This window comes from Gossypium hirsutum, chromosome A06 (genome assembly GCF_007990345.1).
Source record: "Gossypium hirsutum isolate 1008001.06 chromosome A06, Gossypium_hirsutum_v2.1, whole genome shotgun sequence".
In the NCBI taxonomy this organism is placed as follows: domain Eukaryota; kingdom Viridiplantae; phylum Streptophyta; class Magnoliopsida; order Malvales; family Malvaceae; genus Gossypium; species Gossypium hirsutum.
Genome location: NC_053429.1, coordinates 37,631,974 through 37,655,224, shown reverse-complemented (window position 1 = coordinate 37,655,224; position 23,251 = coordinate 37,631,974). Strand labels below are relative to the sequence as shown.

At 36.6% G+C, this 23,251-nt stretch overlaps 1 protein-coding gene and 1 pseudogene across 3 annotated transcripts; both read left to right on the top strand.

Moving 5' to 3' along the window:
• Positions 1-17,007: 17,007 nt before the first annotated feature.
• LOC107961676 (G-type lectin S-receptor-like serine/threonine-protein kinase SD2-5) lies at positions 17,008-18,971 on the top strand (annotated as a pseudogene).
• A 910-nt stretch (positions 18,972-19,881) lies between these two features.
• Positions 19,882-23,042, top strand: LOC107961677 (putative L-ascorbate peroxidase 6). Of its 3 annotated transcripts, XM_016897752.2 has the most exons (10): positions 19,882-20,126; positions 20,220-20,334; positions 20,811-20,944; positions 21,076-21,146; positions 21,238-21,280; positions 21,383-21,479; positions 21,760-21,843; positions 22,035-22,156; positions 22,490-22,556; positions 22,790-23,042. In XM_016897752.2, exons 1-10 carry the CDS (start codon positions 19,958-19,960, stop codon positions 22,890-22,892), a joined length of 1,005 nt encoding a protein of 334 aa, XP_016753241.1. In that variant the 5' UTR covers positions 19,882-19,957; the 3' UTR covers positions 22,893-23,042. The 3 variants fall into 3 exon arrangements, with proteins under 3 accessions (XP_016753241.1, XP_016753242.1, XP_040971585.1); XM_016897753.2 differs by lacking the exon at positions 19,882-20,126 and having other exon boundaries at positions 20,217-20,334; positions 20,816-20,944; XM_041115651.1 differs by lacking the exon at positions 19,882-20,126 and having other exon boundaries at positions 20,220-20,457; positions 20,548-20,944.
• Positions 23,043-23,251: the final 209 nt, after the last annotated feature.

The window sequence follows — 23,251 nt, the reverse complement described above, 5'->3', positions numbered from 1 at the left end:
GGAGGATTGTATGTCTTTGTCCCATAGCTAAAATTTAGGTGATCCCTCCACCCCAAATTAAAAGAGTTTGAGTAATGATCATTCTTCCTTTAAGATTGGCCATAAAAACCACCAACCATATTATTAGTTAACACCCTTAACCCATATCCGTCACCAGACTAGGGTTAAGAGGCATTACCGGATATATCGGAATATTTCACATTCATTTCACAATCATCATAGTATCATAGTCACACATCATTATAGAGTCCCTTATATAGGTCAGTGAGACCTTAAACATGCTTTAGAAAAGGGCCGGGACTAAATCGGGCATATACAATTTTTTTTTAAAACTTAAAATGTAACACCCCGTACCCGAGACCGTTGCCGGAGTCAGACACGAGGTGCTAACAGACTTAATTCATTTATTTTCACAGTCCATTTTAAAAATTTCCAGACAAGCTGGCTAACTGCGTCACTGTCACCTTAAAAATCATATCTTGAGTTCCAGAACTCGAAAACCAGTTTTGTAAATTTTTCCTGAAACTAGACTCATATATCCATCTAAAAAAATTTTTCTAGAATTTTTGGTCGAGCCAATTAGTACAGTTTATTAGTTAAAGTCTCCCCTGTTTTAGGGTTCGACTACTCTGACCTTCATGCATTACGACTTAGATATCTCCTTGTACAGGGCTTCAATACTTATTCGTTTGTTTCTAAAGAAACTAGACTCGAAAAGGAATCTGTACATATAGGGAATGACTTCTAATTATCTTAATTTCCGAAGTCAGAACAGGGGATCTAGAAATCGCTCTGGCCCTGTTTCATGAAAACTTAAACATCTCATAAAATACGGCTCATATTATCATTTCGTTACTTTCATATGAAAATAAATTCACCAAGGTTCGATTACATAATTTATTCACTATTTAATTCCATTCCTACTATTTTTAGTGATTTTTCAAATCCACACCACTGCTGCTGTCAGCATCTGTTTTTAAGGTAAACTTTACCTATTTCATGGTTTTCCATGAATCAATTAGAATTTGTCATACAAAGCACCAAAATGATCATGATTAACCATTCCAATGGCTAATCGTTACCAAACATTTCCATACCTCTCAATGAACAACATACAAAACGATTATAATGCTATGCTCAAAGTATATATAAGCCATTTTCGCATGGCTATCAAAATTTATACAAAACCAAAGGGTACATGACCAACAACAAAAAGGGTAGTCCTATACATGCCATTTTCAGAGTTCAACCAAAAGTGTACCAAAAGGGCTTTGATAGTGTGGGCGACTTCGACTTTGACACTCTCGAGTCCGATAGCTGACGAACCAAAATCTATAAAACAGAGATTTATAGAACGGAATAAGCATTTAATGCTTAGTAAGTTTTGAGCAATGAAATTAGGCACAATTGAAGTATAGCATTCATATGACTAAACGGATAATTCATATACACATATTCTCAAAATCATTCCTACTTCACATTTCCAACCCTTATATTCATACATAAAGGATCAACTTAACCAAAGGCCGGAAGCTTATTAATCGACTGAGCGAATAATATTTAAAAGGAATCAACTATTCCAATGCATATACAAAACATACCTCATCATTGGGATTTTACGAGCGTATTAATTGAAATTATTACAGCAAGATCGCTCATTTCCCAACCAAGTACCTTCGGGATTTAGCCGGACATAGCTACCCGCTCAAATGCCTTCGGGACTTAGCTCGATTATAGTAACTCGCACAAATGCCTTTGGGACTTAGCCCGGATATAGTAACTCGCACAAATGCCTTCGGGACTTAGCCCGGAATTAGTCACTAGCACAAATGCCTTCGGGACTTAGCCCGATTATCATCCGAATATTCATGCACATATCCATAAATCATGACACATCTATATTTCATTTTCATAATTAGAATTCAAACACAAGTCACTTATCAAGCATTACCATTTTCGGCTCAGTAGCCACATACAAGAGCATGATTGTGATTTGCTTATAACATGATCTAATCGAACCATAATCTAAGTTCCATTACTCGAAAACTTACCTCGGATGTTGTCGAACGATTTTGACGGCTATTCGATCACTTTTTCTTTCCCTTTATCGGATTTAGTTCCCCTTTGCTCTTGAGCTTAATTTAACAAATAAATTGATTTAATCATTTGAACATCAAAAAGAGAAACTCAAGGTACTTAGCCCATATATACATTAGACATTAGAGTCACATATATATGAAATCATGCATCAAACTCAACATATTAGCCCACACTCTCTTTTAGCCGATTATCTAAGCTAAGATAAAAGCATCAATATGCTTGCCTCTAACCGAATACATGCAGCACCAATCTATCTCATGTGGCCGAATATGCATGTCTATGTTGAGGCCAATTATATACTTAATACATTCTACAAATATGGTTACTTGTATTGACTAAATACCATTTTGTTTCAAGTTCAAAACTCGGCTAATACCATATATACACTAGTAATCACATACTAACATTTGCACTTCACCTTAATAGCTAGCTTAGCAAACCTTAATTTAACATATAATTGTTCATAACACAATTAAAGCATCCTCTCCATTCCATCGATTCAAAACACATACATTACTCAATAATGTTCAAAATCATATTCGGCCTTAGTACACCCTTGTTAGCCGATTTTTCTTCATTTAGCAACTAGTGCACATATGTGCTCATTTGCTAGACTCTACTTCACCTAACTACCCCTTTCTCATCCAAATAACATGAACAACATTTACTCTTGACATCAAGCATTCTTTAATTGGCTATTATTAGTATGAGCTTTAACCATTCATATTTTTAGAAAGACCAAGTTCTTTCCTCAATACATTCATCATCAAGATTCAAGTAAAACAATCAAAATTCCTTCCCTTATAACCATAGCCGAAGGCTCTATTCACCCATCCATAGTGGAAATTTTTGCATGGGCTAAGCAAGAACCATGATAATTTACCTAAAACAAGTAATTATTTCACAATTTCAACACAATATACTAACCTTCCTAAGGATTCAAGTGACCGAAATTCTTCCCCCCCTTTGTTTCTTCTATTCGGCCAAGTTGAACAACAAAGAAAGAACTTTGTTTTTCCTCCTCTTTCTCTAGTCACGGCAATGGGGAGTAAGGGGGAGACAACTTTGGTTTCTCCTCCCACTCACCTCATGTTTTATCATTCTTAATTCACTATTTTATTTTCTAAACCCATGATGCTAATAGAAAATTCATATTATCATCTATGACCCATCCATGGCCGGCCACTACTCATAATAAATGGATATTTGACATGCAAACCCTTCATTCTTATAACATGTATTAATTGATCCTTATAGATTAAACTATCACATTTTAAAAGTGTCATACATAAGTCCTATTAGCTGAATTCACATGAAATCGACTATATCGAAGCTTAAAACTTCCACACATTCATATTCACACATTTTAGACAATAAATATCATATTCAAATACTTCGGTGATTCGGTTTAGCGGTCCCGAAACTGCTTTCCGACTAGGGTCAAATTAGGGCTGTCACATAAACATTTTTCAAAGTTATAAAGGTCACACGCCCATGTGAACAGGCCGTGTGCCTCACACGGCATTAGACATGCCCATGTGTCTATGCCGTGGCAAAACAAACCATACATACTGACTTGTCCACACGGCCACAAGAAACGCCCATGTGCCAGGCTGTGTGAAAATTAGGGAGGCTACTGACTTGATCACACGCCAGTCACACGCCCATGCATCTAACCCGTGCTCAAAACTGATTTGGCCACACGGCCTATCACACGCCCGTGTGTGTGCGACCATGTGGTCTGCTCAGGCTCATTTCGAAATGGCCCTCGAGCAACACGGCTAAGACACACGCCCATATCCCTACCTGTGTGGGCAAAAATAGGCCATCTACAAGGCCAATTTGCCACCTATAAAAGGGTCCTCCCTACAAGCACCAAAACTAAAACATCTTGTACCAAATTTTCAACCAAAACATTCATCATTCATACCATATCATTATCAACAACTTGCATGCTTGTAATTCATACCAAATCATGCCATATCAAAAGCTATAATCATGCCAAAACATATATTTCATAACCTCAATACACTTCATTCAATCTCATACCATGAACTTACCAATTCCTCAAAAAAACACATACCATAATTTAACCAAATTGACCAATTCTCTTTGGTCATCCAAGAACACATCATATTAGCACTATTGCATCACATAATTTATACCAAAACTCATTCATAATCACAACCAAAACTAAGCCATATCACATGGCTAATATTCACAACTCAAAAACATATTGAAATACTTCTAGCCTATACATGCCATACTTCAATATACATATTTTCAAAAGGTACCAAAATGAAGTTCGACAGTGTGGTGATGATCCTTGACGATCCCCGAGCTTCCGGTAGCTTCGATATCTATAAAATAGTTGAAAACACATACAAAGTAAGCTTTCAAAAGCTTAGTAAGTCATATATAAAAAAACTTAACACATAACATCAATCTAGATCAATTCATTCATATAACTCAAGGCAAAATACATTCACATAGCCATATGTCTCTTATAGTTCATTTGATCATGATTCACATATATATATATATCATATCTCATTCTCATAGCAACTCATATGTTCACAAAGGTACATGTACTTACCTTTCATTCTCAAACATGATATACAATTCAAATGTACCTGAATCGGACACACATTCACATAGTCATCCATTTTCTCAGAATGCCCGTTGAACCGTTCGGAATCAATAAGGATACTCGGATAGCTCAGAAAGTTCATACAATGCCAACGTCCTAGGCGTGGTCTTACATGTAATCAAATATCGATGCCATTATCCCAGACAGGGTCTTACACGAAATCAAATACGATTCCGATCTCCCAAACATGGTCTTACACATAAATCATAAGTCAATGACAATGTCCCTAACGTGGTCTTACACGAAATCACATATCAGAAATCCTATGTCATGACATATGTATCCTAACTATTCCTATGGTTTGTACGGGGCTTTTCGGACGTCGTCCCATTATCGGAACTTTCTCAATTTCAAATAATCAGCTTCTATAACCATTTACCACATTTCAATATTATTTAAGCATGTATAAATCAATTCAATTACATTTATTTTTATATCGACTTACCTCATACGGATTCGAACGAACAGAATCGACTACACGACAACTTTCGACTTTCCCCGGTCTAATTCCGTTTTCTTTGGTTCTTGATCTAAAAACATTCAAATTTGACTTATTCAATCAAACATTCATTCAAATCAATCCATATACACACATTTAGGGCATTTTACAAATTAACCCTCAATTTTCACATTTTAACACTTTAGTCCCTAATTCACAAAATCACAAAATACACAAAATTTCCTTTTTCACATACTTGGCCGAATATTCATAGTGTTCATATAAGCCCACATATTTCATTTATTTCACATTTTAGTTCCTCAAAATCTCATTTTTACAATTTAGCCCAAATTACTCAAATTCATCAAAAATTCAAAGACAAAATATATTAACCCAACACATATCTTTCATTTTCCATCAACTAACTTCACAAAGCTTACAATTTCATCAATAGCATAGCTCAAAATCATCAACAAAATCAGAAATTGAGGCATGGGCTTGATAGAACACTAAGCAACAATCACAAAAATGTAGAAATTATCAAAAACCGAACAAAATCTATACCTTAATCACCAATCAAAGTGTCGAAACCCTAATTTTGTATTTTTCTTTCTTTTTCTTTGATATATTCGGCCAACATGGATGTTAATGGCCTACATTTTCACTTTGTTTTATTGAATATAACTTTAATTACCATTTTGCCCTTAATTAATAACATATAAATTCCATTAACTATAGGCATTTATGTCCATCCATTATTCAAATGGTCTATTCTCAACATAAGGACCTCTCATTTACACAGACATAACAAATAGACACACTTAACATATGGCAAGCAACTTTTATATTTTATGTGATTAGGTCCTTTTATCAAATTAAACACATAACTGATAAAATTTTCCTACGAAACTTTCACAGACATTAATTCACATATTTTAAGCACGGAAAATAATATTAAAATATTTTTTAGACTTGAATTTATGGCCTCGAAACCACTATTTTGACTAGGGTCTAAATCGGGCCGTTACAATCAATCTCGGTTGCATCCTCTTGAAGTGTGGGACACATATTCGTAGGGTGTCATTACTTGTGCAAATACCACAAGCTTTCACTTATTGTGCGTTACCTATTGACATTTGTTGTACACGAGAGGTAAGATTAGAAATTTGACTTTGAAGAGAAAAGATACTTACCTCATTCACTCATCTAAATGAGGTGTCTTGTTGTGAGCCAAATTATTGTGAATTAGTGGCCATAACATTGATCAACTCCCTAGCATCTCTAAGAGTTTTTTTAACAATTGCTCCACCACTTGTTGCAACCATCATCTTCCTTTCCATGGGTAACAACCCCTCATAAAAGTATTGAATGAGAAGTTGTTCAAAGATCCCATGTTGAGGGAAACTCGCACACAACTATTTAAATTTTTCCCAATAGTAGTAGAGTGTCTCAGTGTCTCTTTGTTTGATGCACAAATCTCTGTCAGAATGTTAGCGAGTCGTGAGGAAATAAAATATTTGTCAAGGAAAAGTCTCGTCATGTCTACCCGTGTGTTGATTGATCTAGGAGGCAAGTAGAACAACCAATCCTTTGCGTGGTCAGCTAATGAAAATGGAAAGGTACATAGTTTAATTTAATCCTCAATGATGCTTTGCAGTCTTATGCTCAAACAAACGATAGGGAACTCTTTCAAATTTTTTTGAGGATTTTTATTCTCAAGTCCGTGGAAGGTCGGGAGTAAATGGATAAGCCTAGACTTGAGTGAAAATGGCACCTCTAGATCATGATAATCAATGCACAATAGTTGTTGCATGACATTTCGTGCATTCAATTGTCACAAAGTTTGCTCGGCCATGATTTCTTTTTCTTCTTCTTCAAAACTGCTAGTTGAATGAATTGATTCTTCTTCTTCTATAGTTTCTAAAAGAGGAGTTGAGGATGAAGAAACTCATTTACGATGCACAACCTCTTTTCTTAATCATCTTGTAGTTTTCTCAATTTCAGGATCAAATTCAAGTTCACCTGCATGTAAAGAACAGGGCATAAAAGTAACAAAGTAAATAGAAATTACTCTAATTGGAACCACTCCCCAGCAACAATGCCAATATTTGGTAGGCTGTCGAGACCTCCAAAAATAAATATTGCTCAAAAAGAAAGAAAAACAAACTTTTGAAGAATGGTAAGCAAGGTCAAATCCACAAGAAGTGGGATTAGACTAATTCCTATAAAAATAAATGAGAATATAAAATTAAGGGGGGTTTAATAGTCTTGGAAAAAAACTAATAACAAATAATGCAGTCAAAACAGTAATATTTAGGAAAATTCAATGTTTGATAAATATCCAGCCAAGGGAAATCACAATTTTTAATTCATGGATTGATCATTGATTTTGAAAATAATTTTCTAAACTTCCTGAATAAATTGGTTATAGCTACTCAAGACACTCTAATAGCCTAATCCCTCATTAGATTCTCAGTAATCAAAGAGACACTCGAATGATTACTTCTCTTGTTGATAAACAGACCCGTGGAGATGATCATAGGATTTAACTTGCCAACAGCTTTATGATTTAGAGGACCCAATTCTAGCCAACCATCTCACACCAGGGCAGATAATTTAAACTAAATTCTACACCTTCATAACCTGAGCTATTCACCACACGGATTAAAACCTTCCCACAATTACGGATGAGAAGATCCTAATTGGTGTATACTAATTTGAAAATTTGAAAAATGGCAAGTTCATGCAATTCACAAATCAATAATAATATGAAGAACAAAAGATGTAAAAATATTTAAGAATCTAAAAACATGAAGAACGATAATCTCACAATTCAATGAATCAAAAAACCTTGATAAAGCCCTTGACTAGAAATAAGTAATTAACAATCCATGAGGAGAAATAGAATAATAAAAGAAATATGAAAGTCTTGTACCTCTTTTTCATGCCCCCCAAAGCCTTTTCAAATACCCTCCAAGATCTCCTAGATAAGAGTTCAAAATAAGGTTTTAAAATCTAAAATCCTAAACAATCCCTGAAAATAAAGCTTTGAAGAACTCTTCCATAAAGATAAGGGTTTGTTGAAAACTGCAGAAGAAAAAACATGCAGCTTTTTTTCTTTGAGCATAAGTCATGGCACGCTCTATTCTCCAACTTTTTTTGCCCATCTTCTTAGTCCATAAAATACCCAAACTTTATTTTGCCCATAAAAACCTCCATATGACTTCCAAATGATTTCAACTCTCTTTTTATCTACAAAATACAAAATTCAACCAAAAGATGAGTTTATAAGCATATTAAGTCATCAAAACACATAGGAAACGTCATCAAAACACATAGGAAACTTCTCAAAATATATGAAAAATTACACTCTAACACTTCTCATCGTGACGTCGCTCTCTGTTTGTACCCTACTTTGACTGAAATGCGAGGCATACTCTACAGATCTTCACCTTGACTCGTATTTTCACAATGTATTCTTTTCCAAATCCCACCACGGGTCTATCTTGAACTTTGCAGGAAATTAACTGAGTCTAACCCGTGCTTGAACCTTGAAACCGAAAAACTTCTAGTCTTCGACTTGTGCACTGTCAAATCAAAACTAACTCAGGTTTATTTTCCATAAACGCAGTGCCCTATCTTTTCAAAACCTGTATCCAAAAGAGAACTTCTCTTTATTCAAAATGGTCACACCTTTTTCCCTCCTATGACCAAGTTGCCTCTTCTTCAAAAGAGTCGAATATGACTCCTTAACAAACGAATGACACCAGTCACCGTTGATTCTTGTAGAACATAAAAACTGTCAGTCTCTCTACCCTTCATCAAAATAGGATACCCTTGAGATATCTTAATTCGTTTGACTCAATGTTAATTTTGCAACCCTTTGAGTCTAAATTTCCCAATGAGATGAGATTTCTCTTTAAATCAAGCATATGCCTGACATTTAATAATGTTCTGATTGTCTTTTCGTACATCCTAATCTGAACAAAACTAATACCAATTACCTTACAGGATGAGTAATTCCCCATATGCACAACTCCACTTTCAACTGAACTATATATGAAGAACCAGTCCTTGTTGGGACACATGTGGAAAGAACACCCCAAATTCAGAATCCGCTTGGACGTAAGTTTGAAGCTTTTGTTCATTGAAACCAATAAAAAATCATCACCCTTGTTGTTAATCAAATTAGCATCAGTTAATTCTTTCTCGTTGCTCTTAGCAACCCTTTTTATCTCGTAGTTTGTAACAATCTACCCTAATGTGACCTAACTTCTTACAGTAGCGACAGCTCTTATCTCGATTCATTGATGTTACCAAAATAGAGGCTTGCCTATTTGACTTGCTACCCGAACCAAACTCATTGTCGAGTTTTTCTTTACTCGAATCAGATTTATCTATGTCGAAAATTAAGGTCTCCCTAAAAGACTTGTATGAAAGAGGTAAAGAGCACAATAATAGCATAGCATGATCTTCATCGTCAATATAAACATCAACATTATTTAAATCAATCAAAAGAGTAATAAATTGACTTGTGTTACCTCTAAGTTACTTACCTTCGTCCAGTGGAATGTGTATAGTTGATGTTTCAACACTAATCAGTTAGCTAGAGACTTTGTCGCATAAAGGGTTTCTAACTTTTTCCACATACGTATGTTGTTTTCTCCATCAAAACCTCCTGCAATACACTATTTGAGAGGCAAAATTGAATTGCTAACAAGACCTTCTCATCAAGCTCTTCCTATTATGATTGTTTTATATATGCGGGCTTCTTCCCTGTAATGACCTTTTTTATACCATTCTGAATCAGTATTACCGTAATCCAAACTTGCCACAGATTGAAATTCGTAATGTTATCAAACTTCTTAATGTCTAACGTTATTGTTGTCATCTCTGAACAGCTTAAATGTGAAAATCAAACTAGCTAAGATATTAATTTTTTAGGGATAAATCTGATGAAGCATCGAACAAGTAAAATAACAAAGAAATTGAAAAGATTGAACACAAATATTTACGTGGAAAATCCTCCAGAGAGGATAAAAAACTATGGGCAAAGGTAAATTCACTAAAATGGCAAAAACAAAGAGTACAAATATGAAGATAAAAACTAAATTCCAAACTCGAAAATAAGAACCCTCAAAACTTAAACACAAAATTCTCTGAAAGCTTGTAAAAGCTAATACCTAAATGTGTTATGAGTTAATCTTTCTAGGGTTAAAAAAAGATTTATTTATAAGTTAAATTCGTAGGTCAAGTAATCTTAAAATAATCTACACTAACCAAATGTCAACTGGAACAAAAACTCAGAATTTAACTAGGAGAAGAAAATCGAGAAAATTACATGACACATCATGACTTCCCTTGTCATGTTGACGCGATAATCGTTTCTAGTTCTCTCCTATTTTCGCCGTCACATCGTTGCAATATTGCTCTTTGTTTATGCCTTAATTTAATCGAAATGTAAGGCCTATTCCGTAGAAATAAATAAATGAAAATTAAAAAATCAAATTAAAAAGAGGTTATCTACGCAATTTCAATAATTTCAACAAATTTGGAAACAATCGTCGCAAGTGTTATTTAAACAACTCATTTGACTTTGTTATTGGTAAGTACTAGCAAGTAACCAGGTTGTCTTTTTCATAACATTTTTAAAGACAATTTGCATTCTTTTTCCACAGTTTTCTTGCATTCAATACGTTGGATTTCTAAACCCCACTTAATAATTTAACTACTTTGTTTATCATCTTGGAATTCCTAGAACAAAAACCCATTAAATCGAAAGAAAGAAAAAACAACTCAAAAAGATGGTAAGGCAGCTTAGAATCAGATCTCTCTGTAGTTCATGACATGAATAGAAACAGATCGAAGGAACAAAAAAACAAAACCAGACCCATGTCTAAAAATCCACTTGTTTCTGCAATAAATGAGGTCAAAGCTTTAACCCTTTTCCTTTTAAACCATGTTCTTTGTAACCATTGCTGATGTTCATTGAAAGAACACTTTAGAAAATTTTGCATCTTTTTTTCTTACTTTTTGGTTCACTTTCTCGTGTTTTCATATCATCCAATCAAATTCATGGTCAAATAAGGCATGCCCATCAGTTCTTGAACCACACCATTAATGGTTTCCATCCCTGGGCCAAGTTTTTATTTTTTCCTTCAGTTTAGGTCCCTCAAAAAGATCGCTTTCAAATAACTTGTTTTTCTGTTCCAAAATCTAAAGTTTGGTTGAATTTAGAGCTAAAATTGTGTCCTAGGCACAAAGTTCACCATTTTCTAATGGAAACTAAGAATTTTATTGATTTCATTGGCTTCTTCTTACCACTGTTTACCCTTTTGTTCTCCAACATATCTATGGCCAACACTTGGTTCATTGGGTCTATTAAACTGGGTTTTCAAGGTTCTCAAATGAATTGGATCGACAATAATGGGTTGTTCTTGGTATCAAACAACTCATTGTTTGGTTTTGGTTTTACAACTACTAAAGATGTCACATTGTTTTTACTGGTTATCATGCATTTGGAGACCACAAAGGTCATTTGGGAAGCTAACAGAGACTTCCCTGTTTCGAATTCAGACCAACTTGTGTTTGAAAAAAATGGCAATGTTTTATTACATAAAGGACCAAGTGTTGTCTGGACGACAAACAGTGGTGAGACTGGCAATGGGATGTCTGGTCTGGTGTTGCAATGCTAGAAACTACAATTAACCAGTGTTTAATATAGAGAAAATGAAGAACTAATTCTGATATTGTATATTGAATTGAAAACCTTGCTTATCAAATTCATTTGTACATGTAGTATTTATAGAACACTAGAATAACAGCACTGTAACAACTCTTCAACAAATGCAAGCTGTATTAATAGCTTCTTGCTAACTATCTAACTGCATCAACTAAATCTATATAAACTCTAGTATGCACCCATCTTCTCAACATGTAAGACTCGAAGGCAATGTCGAAATCGAGTAAAAGACGTCACTGATAGAGGTTTTGTAAGAACATCAGCTAGTTGGTCACAAGTAGGAACCTCATTTATCAGAAAAGTTCCATCCGCAACTTTCTCATGAACAAAAAATAAGTCTAGTTCTACATGCTTGAATTTTGAGTGTAACACAGGATTAGCTGCAACCACTACAGCACTTGAGCTGTCGTACCAAATAGTTGGAGTATCATCAGACGTAATTCGTAGCTCTTGAAGTAATGAAATTAACCAAGAGACCCCACTTGATACAGCGGCAAGAATTCTATACTCTGCCTCAGCCGTTGACCGAGAAATAACTTGTTGCTTTTTGGAACACCATGATACAGGAGTCTGACTGAAAAACATGCAATAACCTATCGTCGACTGTCGATCATCAAAATCTAACCCCCAGTTGGCATTTGCGTACCCAACTAAAGACAATCGAGTAGATGGACAAACAACTAATTCAAAATCAATGGTGCCACTCAGATACCGTAAGATACGTTTAAATACCACCATATGAGTATTAGTAGGACTGTGCATGAATTGAAATATCCTATTCACAGCATACGTAATATCGGGTCTAGTCAGAACTACATATTGTAGAGCTCCAGCCAAACTCCTATACTCAGTTGGGTCCTCCAAGCGCTCTCCATCATCCTTAGACAGGGTAGACGAACTAACCATCGACGTATGCACACTCTTCACCTGAACGATCGAGCACCAATCAAGAATGTCACGGATATATTTTTGTTGACAAAGATGAAGGCAACCAAAGGAGCAGGTAACCTCTATCCCAAGAAAATAATGTAACTCACCCAAATCCTTAAGTGAGAACTCACTATTTAACAATTTAACAAACCAAACTATGGACACAGACATATTACCAATGATTATAATATTATCAACATTCACAAGCATATAGAGAATGGAGCTAGCTTTCACCCGTACAAATAACGATGAATCAGACTTAGAACCAACAAACTCAATCAAGATAAGAAATTGCTTCAATTTCTCAAACCAGGCACGAAGAGCCTGACGGAGACCATATAGAGCTTTCTTCAGATGATAGACAAGAGGTTTCCCATCTGAATCATACTGTTCATATCCCGGTGGTTGTTTCATGAATACCTCAGTGTCAAGATCACCATTCAAAAAAGCATTATTGACATCGACTACTGTAGTGACCAACCTTTGGAAACCGCAACAGACAAAATAACCCGAATAGTAGTTGGTTTCACTACAGGACTAAACGTCTCCTTGAAATCACACCCAGGAATTTGAGAATAGCCTTTAGCAACAAGCCGAGCCTTCCGCCTGTCAATAGTGCCATCTGGGTTTCGCTTAACCTTAAAAAACCACTTACACCTAATAACCTTGCAATTTGGTGGTAAAAGAACAAGCTCCCAGGTAGAGTTACGAATAAGAGCCTCATATTCTGCCTGAGCTGTAGCATGTCCCTCTGTGGATGACAAAGCTTCTTCAATTGTAGAAGGTTCCATTGCTTCAACAGACATGACTTTAGGTTTGAAAACACCATTTTTTGATCGAGTCAGCATCAAGTGAGTATTGGTCACAGGGGGGTTGAGGCCTGACCATCAACCAGACAATCAGCATTAAGATTAGGTCGAGAAAAACTACAAGACTCACGGTCACGATCAGTGCCAACTACAGGTTGAGTGTCTACAGAATCATGTGTAATCGGGCAACTTGTTTGTGGAGAACTCATCATAAGTGGCGGAGTGACAGAAGGATCTACAGACTGAGGAGCATTGGTTTGAACAAGCGGGACAAACGTTGACATAGTTTGGCTCTGTATTGGCAGATTCCTTTCAAGAGTAAGCTCAGAGAAGAGAAACCTATTTTCATCAAATACCACATGCCTAGAAACAATAATCTTACCAGTTGGTAGAAGACACTTGTACCCCTTGTGCTGAGTAGTGTATCCCAGAAAAGTAGAAGGTTGAGAGCAAAAATCCAACTTATGTGCTTGAAATGGGAATAAATACGGAAAGTAACAACACCCAAATACCCTCAGATAATTGTAGTCTAAGTCATGCCCATAAAGCGCCTTAAACAAAGATTGACCCTTTAGAACTGGAGTAGGAAGTCGATTTATGAGATGTACCACACAGCAAAACGTGTAACCCTAGTAATCCATAGATAAGCCAGCTTGAGCTAAAAGAGTGATGCCCATGTCAACTATATGGCGATGTTTGCGCTCAGCCACTCCATTTTGTTCAGAAGTATGCGGACAATATAATCGATGAACGATTCCTTGAGAGGCCAGAATAGACGTGAAGGCCCGATACTCTCCACCCCAATCACTCTGAAATTGTTTAATATCCTTCCCAAATTGAGTTTTAACAAGTTGGAATTGAATAAAACATTGAACCGCCTGAGACTTTTGACAGAGTAAGTAAATCCACGTAAAACGAGTCCATACATCAATAAATGCAATAAAATACCAATTATTTCCACACGCAACTGAGGAAAGACCCCAGACATCAGAGACAACCAACTCAAAAGGAGTACTATATTCAGTAGTGGAAGGTGTAAATGGCAATTTATGCGACTTGCCTTTTTGACATGTCGTACATACACCATCAAGACAATCTTTAGTCGAAACAATATTACATTTTTCCAAAACACTCTTAACAACAGTAGTAGACGAATGACCAAGACGTTTATGCCACCAAGAAAACACATCGCCTTCATTAGACTTAGTCTGAAGCACAGTGGAGGCAACAACTGGAGCTTGAGCATACTGACTAGACAGATCTGGCAGAGAAAACTGATATAACCATTATGAATGTGGCCCTTCAGCAGTGTTTCCTAGGTCATGACATCCTTAATAACACAATACGTCGGGTGAAACTCAAAATACACATTATTATCTTTGGAAAATTAAGACACAGATAACAAATTTTTTCGTATTCTCGGTACACATAAAACACAACCGAAGTAGTTTAGAGCGCGTAGTTAAAATACCATGACCAATACACGAGATTGGGGCAGATGTCCCATCACCCATTAGAAGAGAAGACATACCTGGATACGGAGTGGAGTCTCACAGCACTAAAACATCACGACAGACATGATTGCTAGCCCCCAAGTCAAGGTACCATGAGGCAAAGGCAGAACCAACAGGCACGGGTATATACGAGTCTGTGCCACCATCAGTAGTGCCAAACTGAGTAGTATTAACATGCGAACTAGATGACTCTGAAAAATCAGACGCACGCAAATCACCGACCCTAAGAAGACCAATACACGGGTCTGAACCAGTATAGACATGAGCGCGCAGTTTGGTTCTCCAAGGAATAGGTGAGGCTGAAGCATCACATCTATCACGATTGGATTGTTCAACAAGACGTCCATGACCCAATGGACAGCCCATTTGAACGCAATTACTCATTGGCCCAACACCATTTAAATTTTCAGGCCCAAAAACATCAAGATTTTCATCCATCCTATTTACCCCAGCTTGCGCATGTAAAACATCATTAGCAGTCGGCCTGTTTGGCCCATATATAGCAGGCCTATACGCATACCCAGGCCAATTCATATTTGGAAATTCCGAATGCACATTAAACATACCTGTAGACCCACATGCTCCAGCTGGATTGCAATTTGAGAAGCCATTTTGACCAAGTTGATTGTGAACAAAATAATGTTGACCATTTGGATGGGAGAGCTTCAACCATTGCGAAGAAGACCAGCCCCCACCATCACCAAAAATTCCTTGCGGCGCATAGCCAAATTGCCCAGTAGAGTGCCCAAACGCCGGCGCTGGAAAATCATTCACAAGTGCAGCCGATCACCATCTCACTGCAACTGATTCATCATTAACGAGGCATCAAACTCACGATTGAATCTGTAATAGCATTTCTGAGCAAGTTGCCCAACTCTGTTGCAGATTTGACATTGCACGCGCGGCCGGAAACCTCTCCCATGGCCACCGAATAGAGGGCACACACTACGAACAGAGCCTTCTAAATTTTGCGACGGCGTTCTCTCGACGAGATTTGCGTGCAAATATACCTCTTGAACCGCCCTTAGCTGGCGATTCTCATACTCCACCAAGGCATCGACAAGTTTTTGAAACGGCACTAAGTCGAACGAAACAGAGACCGACGAGACTATGGTATCAAATTCAGGAGGTAATCCGGCAAGCATAATTTCCGTCTTCTCAGCCTCTAGAATAGGAGTGCCTGAAGTTTCCAAAAGAGCACCCAAATTCTTTATACGAGAAACATAATCCTTAATCGAGAGCATACCTTCCTTTAATGAATGAAGCTCGTGACGAATCCTAGATTGTGTAGTACCGGTGTCAGCCGCGAACAAACTTGTTGCTGTTGTCCACACATCGCAGGCCGTTTTGGCGTCCGTAAATGAGGTTAACAAGGAGCTACTTATCGTTGAAAGCAACCACGATGCAAGAAACTGATCTTGTTTCATAAAAACCAGCACAGATGGATTGGGAGCAAGACTACCATCTGGTGACTGAACAAACCTCGCCGACGAAGACAAAGTGCGGTCTAGAAATCCTATCAGACCATATCCTCATAAGATTAAACGTACCTGTTGTTGCCATTGAATGAAGGTTCCTTCATCAAGTTTCACAAGATCATGCCGAGGAAAAGAGTTGACGACCTTTTCACCAGTGAAAGCAGTACAACCACCATCAACCGCAACAGAGTCAGCAGATTTTGTGGCAGCCATAACACCAAGATCACATAGCGACTGATACCATGCAAGAAACTATACTTAACCAGTGTTTAATATAGAGAAAATGAAGAACTAATTCTGATGCTGTATATTGAATTGAAAACCTTGCTTATCGAATTCATTTGTACATGTAGTATTTATAGAACACTAGAATAACTTCACTGTAACAACTCTTCAACAAATGCAAGCTGTATTAACAGCTTCGTACTAACTACCTAACTGCATCAACTAAATCTATATAAACTCTATCATGCAGGATTCAGGGAATTTGGTTTTCCAAAGGGGTGATGGGAAAGTAATGTGGGAGAGCTTTGGTCATCCTTCGAATACCCCATGTTTAAACAAGGGATGAAGCTTGTAAGCAATCCTAATCCTAATAGCTTGAGTTATGTCCTCAAAATTGAGCATGGCAACATGGTTCTCTCCGCCAGTTACTCGAATCCACAGCCCTATTGGTCGATGGGAAAAGATGCTCGAAGGAACATTGACAAAAACGGTGGGAAGGTGGCTTTTGCTTCTATTGATGGGAATTCGTGGAGGTTCTTCGATGAAAGCAAAGTGTTGTTGTGGCAGTTAGTATCTCGTATTTGGTTGATGTAAATGTGAAAGCAACTTGGATCGCAGTGTTGGGAAGTGATGGGTTTATAAGGTTCTTCAATCTAAATGCAAAAGGGTCTTCGGGAACTTCAAAAGTTCCCGATGATCCGTGTGGTACACCTGAAGCTTGTATGCCTTATTTTGTTTGCTCCGATTTGGTAGGAAACACTAAGTGCCAGTGTTCGTTGGAGCTTAGCCCGAGCACTTGCAAAACTGGCATTGCTTCCCATTGTGATAATGGAAAGGATGGTGATGTAGCTCTTATAGATGTAGGAACCGGCCTTGAGTATTTCACACTTGGCTATGTTTCTCCTTCATTGAAAATCGATCTGAGTGGCTGCAAAGCATCTTGTGTTAGTAGTTGCCACTATATAGTTATGTTCTATGACAACAGTTCGAGGGATTGTTTCTTGTTTAATGACGTTGGGAGCTTTCAGAGATCTAAACACAGGTCCAATTTGGTTGCTTTTGTGATGTCGAGAAATGAAAATGGTGGAGAGGGTGCAAAAGGGACAAGAGCCTTCCCATATGTTGTGATTATAGTGGTTTCTACTATAGTTTTCATTTTAGTCTTACTTTTTGTCATTGAGATACTATAAGAGAAAGAGAGCAATGCTAGAATCTCCTGGTGACATTTTAGAAGAGGATACCTTCTTTGAGGGTTTAACTGGAATGCCTACTCGGTTCACTTATAACGACCTTCAAATTTCTACGAATAACTTCTTTGTTAAGCTCGGAGAGGGAGGATTTAGCTCGGTGTACCAAGGAACACTTCCCGATGGAACTCAGCTTGCTATGAAGAAATTGAAAGGTATTGGTCAAGGGACAAAAGAATTTCGAGCTGAAGTTGGCATTATCGGATGTATCCATCACCTCCAAATGGATTATAAGCTACGCAATATCAGAGAATAGTTACGTTTACAGCTATGGCATGCTGCTGCTGGAGATCATCGGGGGAAGGAAAAACTTTGACCCCTCCGAATGTTCAGAAAAATCGTATTTTCCATCCTTCGCTTTCAAGATGTTAGGGAAGCTTATCGAAATCCTTGATCCACGGCTGAGCATAGAAGGCAAGGAGGAGAGCATTACACTGCTATCAAAGTTGCATTATGGTGCATACAGGAAGATATGCATTTAAGGCCATCAATGAACAAAGTTGTTCAAATGCTAGAAGGTCTCTTCCCTGTTCCAAAACCACCAATGTCTTCTCCGTTAGGTTCTCGGCTTTATTGGAGTTTATTTGAATCGACAGGCGTGATTGGAGATGGCACAGTTTCAGCCTCAGCACTATCGGAGTTCAACGATGGTGATTATCTTTCAGCTGTTCGACTTTCTGGTCCTAGATAACGGTTTCTTGGGAGGACAGTTGTAGTTCAACTGTTCCCAACATAGTTCCTTTTTGTTTGTATGATAGTCATGGATTAGAGACAAATCGCAAAATAGAACATTAACTTGATTGGATATGCAATTTAATCATGAATTTAGATTTGGTGGAGTTATACACAGTTTTGAGATGTATATATGAATCTTTAATTTTGATTTGATTATATATATTTACATAAATAAATATATCAATTTATTTTTGTATTTAATTAATATAATTATTTACATATTCAATATATAAATTTAAAATGGTACTACATCGAGTCAATTTTAAATTAGCATCCAATCAATTTTGATATTACAAATTTTGAATAATTCCATGAATAATTCTAAATATGGGTTAATTTGGATAAATTTTATTTTAGATTTGTGATTTTTGAGTTAAAATTATATTGAGTTTGGATCATTTTAAGTCGTAAATAGTAAAGGTATAAATGAGATAGTAGTGTTGACAAGTTATTCGAGTTTGAGTTCGACTTGAAAAGAATTCAAACCTGAATCAATAATTATCAAGCTGAGCTTAAGCTTAAGCAACTCAAGCTATCGAGACGAATTAGAGCTTAATAATACACTTGTGAGTATAATCAAACTTTTTTTATTTTTAATATATATTCTAATTATTTTTATATTCTTAAATTATTTTATTATCTTGAATATAATTATTGTTAATTCTACTTTTATTATTGAATCGAATTCAAGTTCGAGTTTAACTTAATATAAATTTAAGGCTTATTATTTTATTATTTTTGACATGTAATTATCTTATTAAGTTACCTAAATAATAAATTACATCTTATTAAAAATATTTCACATCATCCTCGTAAATTTTTTTAATAACTTTTATCAAATTTGTTAGAAAAAGTAATTTGAAAAAAAAATAAATTGATGGTAAAAAAATTCAAAAATACAATTAGGACTATTTTGACAAAACATGTAAAAGTTGTGGTCAAATTTATTATTAAACCCAAATTTAATTAAAATTTGGAACCTATATACAAAATTTGATAAATCAACTTAATCCAACTGCCATATTAAAATCGATGATTTGGCATCAGTGTGTGTGAACCACCCATTTTGAAACCTTCAATAGAAGAAGATGACGAGTTCATCAGCAACCTTAAGCTTCTCTTCATTTTCTTCAACCTCAGCCCTATCTTTATCTAAATTCAGATTCAAATTTCCCTCCTTTTCACGAACCTCCTCTCTCTCATCTCGCGCCAAGCCATTCACCGCTTCTTCTTCCACCACCACCCACAACATCTCAGGTACTGTAATTTCAAAGAAAACCCGATCAGTATGCAAAGTTTTAATCTTTTTTTCACCACTTTTACTTTTTTAAAAATTGTTTTGATTTACAGGAGAAATTCGCCATTGCAGTTTGAGTAGGAGGAGAGGGCTGGCTTTTACTGCAACGCTACCGTTTCTTCTTCCTCTGCATGAATTTGTAGACTCTGTTGCCGCTAAGGCAGTTGAGTAAGCAACTAATAAACGAATTCTTCTTAATTGGTGTTTGATTTGAGCATGTTGAGTGAAGACAGATTCCTTCGGAAAAGTTTTCGAAGTGTCATCCGCTAGAAGCTGTCAAACCCTCCACGGGTTAGTATTGTCCTTGTTTAGTGTTTTGTCTCCCAATCTGCTTGAAGAAGAGTAGCATACTTGCTCATAAGTATCCTATGTGCTGTGTAGGGTTAAGGTCAAATCCTACTAGATGCAAATGTTCATATTTCATTGATAGGTGGTCATGTATCGATTCATCCTGACAAGACACTTTCACCCTGTTGAACCTGCCACCTCTTTAGATAAAACCTTAACCGCATATAATACCGTCTTGTTGAGAGGTTCATTGGCTCTAGACAGACGACACTTCGAGGACTCATCTTGAAGAAGTCAGCCTTCCTTAACAAAATGTTAGATTATCAAATGTGAATCGACATTCTTTATTGATAAAGGTCAGGTTCAGGTCAAAGCGAGTATATGCGTATAAAGGAAGAGATAATTAAAGTAGTAACAAAGGGAAAGGCTGCTGGTGTTCTTCGTTTGGTATTTCATGATGCTGGAACCTATGAAATGGATGAAAATTCAGGTACCCCATCACTTGCCACATTATGCATTGATAGAAATTTAGCAAGGATTTAAGCTTGTTTTAACATTATTGAATCGAATTGAACTCCAATTTTGTTGCATGCTAAATTGCTAATGTTTACCTATTGGCAGGTGGTATGAATGGTTCCATAGTTTATGAACTCGAAAGACCTGAAAATGCGGGCCTCAAGAAGTCTCTGAAGGCACTGTCTATGTATTTATATGTACTTTTCGGCTTTTTTTTTATTTGCTCTTAAGTTGTCACACTTGAATTCGATGCATTGGTCTTTTTAGGTTCTAGAGAAAGCCAAGAAAGAAATCGAAGCTATACAATCAGGTTTTTTTTTTTTTCTTTATGCAATATTGGATGAAAATGATTTTGATGGAAATGAACGGCATATCATCACGCTAAGATGTGGATTTTCTTTTCCATTATTAGTATCATGGGCAGACATGATTGCTGTTGGTGGAGCTGAAGCTGTTTCCGTTTGCGGAGGTCCGAAAATCCCAGTTACATTAGGCCGACTAGATTCTGGGTGAGCCCCTAGCTTTGACCATTTAGAATGACACAGCTTAAATAATAGAGAACTTGATATCTAGACACTTCAATTGAAATTCGAGAATGGCCAAATGAGTGTATAGTTATTTGCAGATACGGTAACTATTATACGATGTAGCAGACTTTGTTTTTTGCTTCTTTTCCGGTTTTAAATATGTTAAATATAAGTTCACTCTAGCTTTAACTCGGAGTGCTGGTTTATTTCTATTACATTTTTGTGGCATCTACTTGAGATTTTTGCTGAAAATTCGATGTAGGGAGCCAGACCCTGAAGGTAAGATGCCTGAAGAGTCTCTGGATGCTTCTGGCTTGAAGCAGTGTTTTCGACGAAAGGGCTTCTCGTGAGTTTTTTCTTGCAAGCATCCTTTTTCATTTTCTTGATCTGTGTTGACAGCTGTTTTGATCTCCATTTATCAATATTCGATGGTTTAATACCCAGATATAGAATCATTGTCAATAAAGCTTAGTTTTGAACTTAGCTTTAAACATCATGTTTAAAGAAATACATGGCATGTTATTCTCATTTTTGCAGAACACAAGAACTAGTTGCTCTGTCTGGGGCGCATACTCTTGGCAGTAAAGGTTTCGGAAGTCCGGTTGCTTTCGATAACTCGTACTTCAAAATTCTTCTGGAGAAGCCATGGAATTCTTCTGGTAACACAATTCAACTCAACTCATATTAATACAATATTTTTTATTTCTTTAATTATTTTCTTGTTTTTAATCAACGGATTGAATATCTTTTCAATCCTTGGCTCTGAAAAGTGCTTGATGATACAGATAATCCTAATGTTAGTTGCCAATTAATACGAATACTATCTATAATTATGAACTATGAAGGCATTTCTAGCCCTCATGGACCGACCTTATTCACAAAAATAAGAGCACTAAGTGATACCTAACGTGTATTTTGGGTTGGCTGTCGTTTGCTTTATATTTGAGCTAGTGAACTGCTGACACATTTATTTACTGATTGTTCTCATGTAGCTGGTATGACGAGCATGATCGGACTTCCTTCAGACCGTGCCATTGTAGAGGATGACAAATGCTTAAGGTTCGTGTTGGAAATCCGCTTAAATTTTTCTTTCAATGGAGTTCATTACCAAGCCTAGTTTGGGTTTAAGGGTTCTCTATTAAACAACATTTAATGCAATTCTCACTGACAAACTGATATAGCGGGACAAACGAAGTATGGTTATTTGAGAATGAACACTTGCATGCATGAAAAGGCTTTCATCAGCATACTCAAATAACAGACTAACGGGAGAGCTTATTTGATCACCGCAGGTGGATCACAAAATACGCAGACGATCAGAATATGTTCTTTGAAGATTTTAAGAATGCATATATGAAACTAGTCAATTGTGGTGCAAAGTGGAAGAGCATGTAATTAATTTTGGAAGAGTAAACATTCTCTTCTTGTCTTGTCTCCTTGATTGGTCAAGACTCAGCAGGAAACTGTTGTGTAACAGATGAATTAAAGGAGGATTTATGTATACATTAAGATCTGAGAGCAGTTAATATATCTGGTTTGGGGCAATTTTTCAAGGCCTTGCTAATGTCTCTCAGGTTGGTTTTCGGTCTCTGACAGGTCGCTTTGTAACCAACCCCAAACATCTAGTACGCTATAGCTTAAAGAAAACTCGAGCCCAGAAGACCTTGAGCAATTAGCATGACCAAATGTGAATCTAAGAGCAGTCCACGTTACATGGTAAATAGATGTCAAGAGTATGTTTCATTTTTAATAGA